This window comes from Histomonas meleagridis (genome assembly GCF_020186115.1).
Source record: "Histomonas meleagridis strain 2922-C6/04-10x chromosome Unknown contig_14, whole genome shotgun sequence".
Classification (NCBI taxonomy): Eukaryota; Parabasalia; order Tritrichomonadida; family Dientamoebidae; genus Histomonas; species Histomonas meleagridis.
The window spans coordinates 400,555-403,198 of NW_027150770.1; the positions used below are offsets into that span (position 1 = coordinate 400,555).

Sequence of the window (2,644 nt, forward strand, 5' to 3'; positions counted from 1 at the left end):
CAAAATAAACGTTCTCATAAAAAATAGGGTGGATTGAGATGCGATTTATTAAACCGACTCAATTATGGCATCATCTTGACCTGTGTACTTCACCATGGTGTTCCATGCTTCAAGGGGAGTCATGTTTTGACCAGTTAGCTTCTTCAGGCTTCGATGATTCCAATAGGTATTGTACTCATTGATCGTTTCTTGGATCTTCTCGAGACTCCACTTAAATAATGGACCTCTAGCTCTCTCGATCGTAGACCAAAATCTTTCTATCTTCCCATTCTGCTGGGGAGTATAAGGGGTGAGTACGGAATTCTTCTATCCCATTTGCACTTAGAACAATTTGGAAAGGATTTCCAACAAACTCTCCACCATTGTCAATGGTGAGCATCTTTGGTCGAAACTGCACCTTGTTCAAAGCTCTCTCGAGTGCCTCGCTACAGAGTTTCGAATCCTTGCTTGCGAGAACTTCATAGTGCAGTAGAAAGCGTGTACGATCATCGATGAAGCCAAGGAGATAGAATTGATTATCATCAATTCTAACATAGTGGATATCAGCATGCCATAGTTGCCCAGCATAACGAGCAACAAAGAGGCTATTGTGCTCATTAGGTTTCTTCGGTGGCTTGTGGTAGTTAAATAGGTTCTGCTCTCCGAAAAACTTTCGAACATTCCATTCAGTGGCTGAAAATCCCTTCCGTTTGGCAACTCCAGCAACTCGCTGATATCCGGCACCATGGTAGTCGCTCTTGTATCCTTGGATGTAGCTGACCGTTTCTTGACTTGCATTGTTCGCAAGGTCTTCCTCTTCCTGGAATTGGGATATTGGCTTGTTGGCATATGGCTCTGAGTCTCTCTCTCCCAACAAAGAATATCTTCATGGTTGCCTCAACTCCATTCTCTTCAATTGACCTGCGGAATGCATCTAAATCAATTCCATCGCATGGATCAATAAGTTTCCTGAACATTGAATAAATATCTTATGAAAAAGTGATATTGATAAATCTCATATAATATATTAATTGTGATTATGAAAAAAGCGGGAATTATAAACCATTCAATACAGCTTTTTGTATGAACTCATATAACATTTCTATGTGGTCTATCAAAAAGTGGGGAAAGGTGAAGTCGTACGGATTTTCTCTTGCAACAACACGTTTTTTGCTAGGAAAATCATAGCTTCATAAGTTGGTTTAGAATTGTTCCCATCAATACATCTTGAAGATTGCAACCCTTTGGATATCATTAGATTTATTTCGAATATTGTTATTACGAATTTTTATAAAAAGTTTCGATTAGTATTTTTTACTTCATAATTTTTGAAGCTTTTTCAAGAACAAAATCCGATATTTTTGGGCCGATGTTCATCATTTTTTTGGAATTTGCTATATTTAAATAAGATTATTCTTCGGTGCACCTGGATGTTCTTCATTTGATTTTGCGTTAATTTTGATCGTTATAGAGCACGTTAACATGGCAAATGATGAAATTTTGGCTTTTCAATCCATTAATTTTTTCAATAAAAACACGGATAACCTAATTGCTTGATCCCTGTTCATCAGATACTTCATATAATTGGTCTTCATCAGAACTTTCGATTTCATTTTCAATATCGTCATCATCATCAGATATGATATCGGCAAAGTTCCATGATTGAATTACTGCTTTATTGGTCAGCTTTTTCCAACAAGTAAGAAACAAATCAGCTGCCTATGATTTCGTGTAGCCTCTGTCCCATAAAAAATCATCAAATAATGATTGTCCTATTGATTTGAGAATTCCATTTACTTTCTTGTCTAATGGTTGATATTTTTCTGTTCCTGAGGTGGGGACAAAGATCAATTTGATATTTTTGCTTTTGGCATATTCTTTTACATTATGTGTTCGATGGGTTTTGTAGCGATCCAAAAGTAAAACGCATCTTTGACATTCAACCCATTTTTGAACCAAGTCCAAATAGTGAAGCATGCACTGCTCATCAGTGTAACCCGCCTTTGCATGCCATAGCTCATACTTTGAGGCGCTTGACACCATTTGTGAAAATTGTTTGTGGCATTGATTTGTTGTGCCTTTGGCGAGAAATAATGGTGGATATTTATTTCCTGATCTTGAAATAGTTGCAATAACAGTAAAAGTCTTTCTGTAATCATCTGGTAGCTTGGCATCTACCTCTTCTTTCCCTCGTTCAGCCAGAACAAAGCCCCTCCTGAATACATAATTCCATGGAGTTTCATCCATGTTCAATATATATTCAGGAGGTGTGTTTAATAGAGCTTTCATGTACTGTTTTGCAAAGTGAGCAACTTCATCTTCGTTCAAATCAGACCTCTTCTTTTTCCGCATTTTACGGAAAGAAAGGTCATTTCTCTCACAAAAGTCAGTGACAAAATGATAGGAAAAAGAACCATCAAAATGTCATCTGTTTTGGAGATCAAAAGATTTCCATAGTTCAAACAACAAATTACATAAATGTTTTCTTTTGACCACAATTCCAGGGAGAATATATTGGATCCTCAAAAAATCAGCTACGGCAATTTCTTGATCTTTTGTAAATTTTCTTCGCCAGATTCCATATTGTTGGCCTGGCCTATAGTTGTGATCTGCCTTATATTTTTTTCTCCATTTCCCAAAAAGACTTGCAGGTACATTTGTTTCT

The 2,644-nt window shown here is 36.9% G+C and overlaps 1 protein-coding gene across 1 annotated transcript; it reads right to left on the reverse strand.

Annotated features, from left to right (window-relative positions):
- Positions 1-226: 226 nt before the first annotated feature.
- GO595_001449 (Mobile element protein) lies at positions 227-2,331 on the reverse strand (the record flags this gene model as incomplete). Its single annotated transcript, XM_067914249.1, has 2 exons — positions 227-834; positions 1,977-2,331. The coding sequence occupies 2 exons, from the start codon at positions 2,329-2,331 to the stop codon at positions 227-229; spliced, it is 963 nt and encodes a 320-aa protein (XP_067778441.1).
- Between the last annotated feature and the right edge of the window lie 313 nt (positions 2,332-2,644).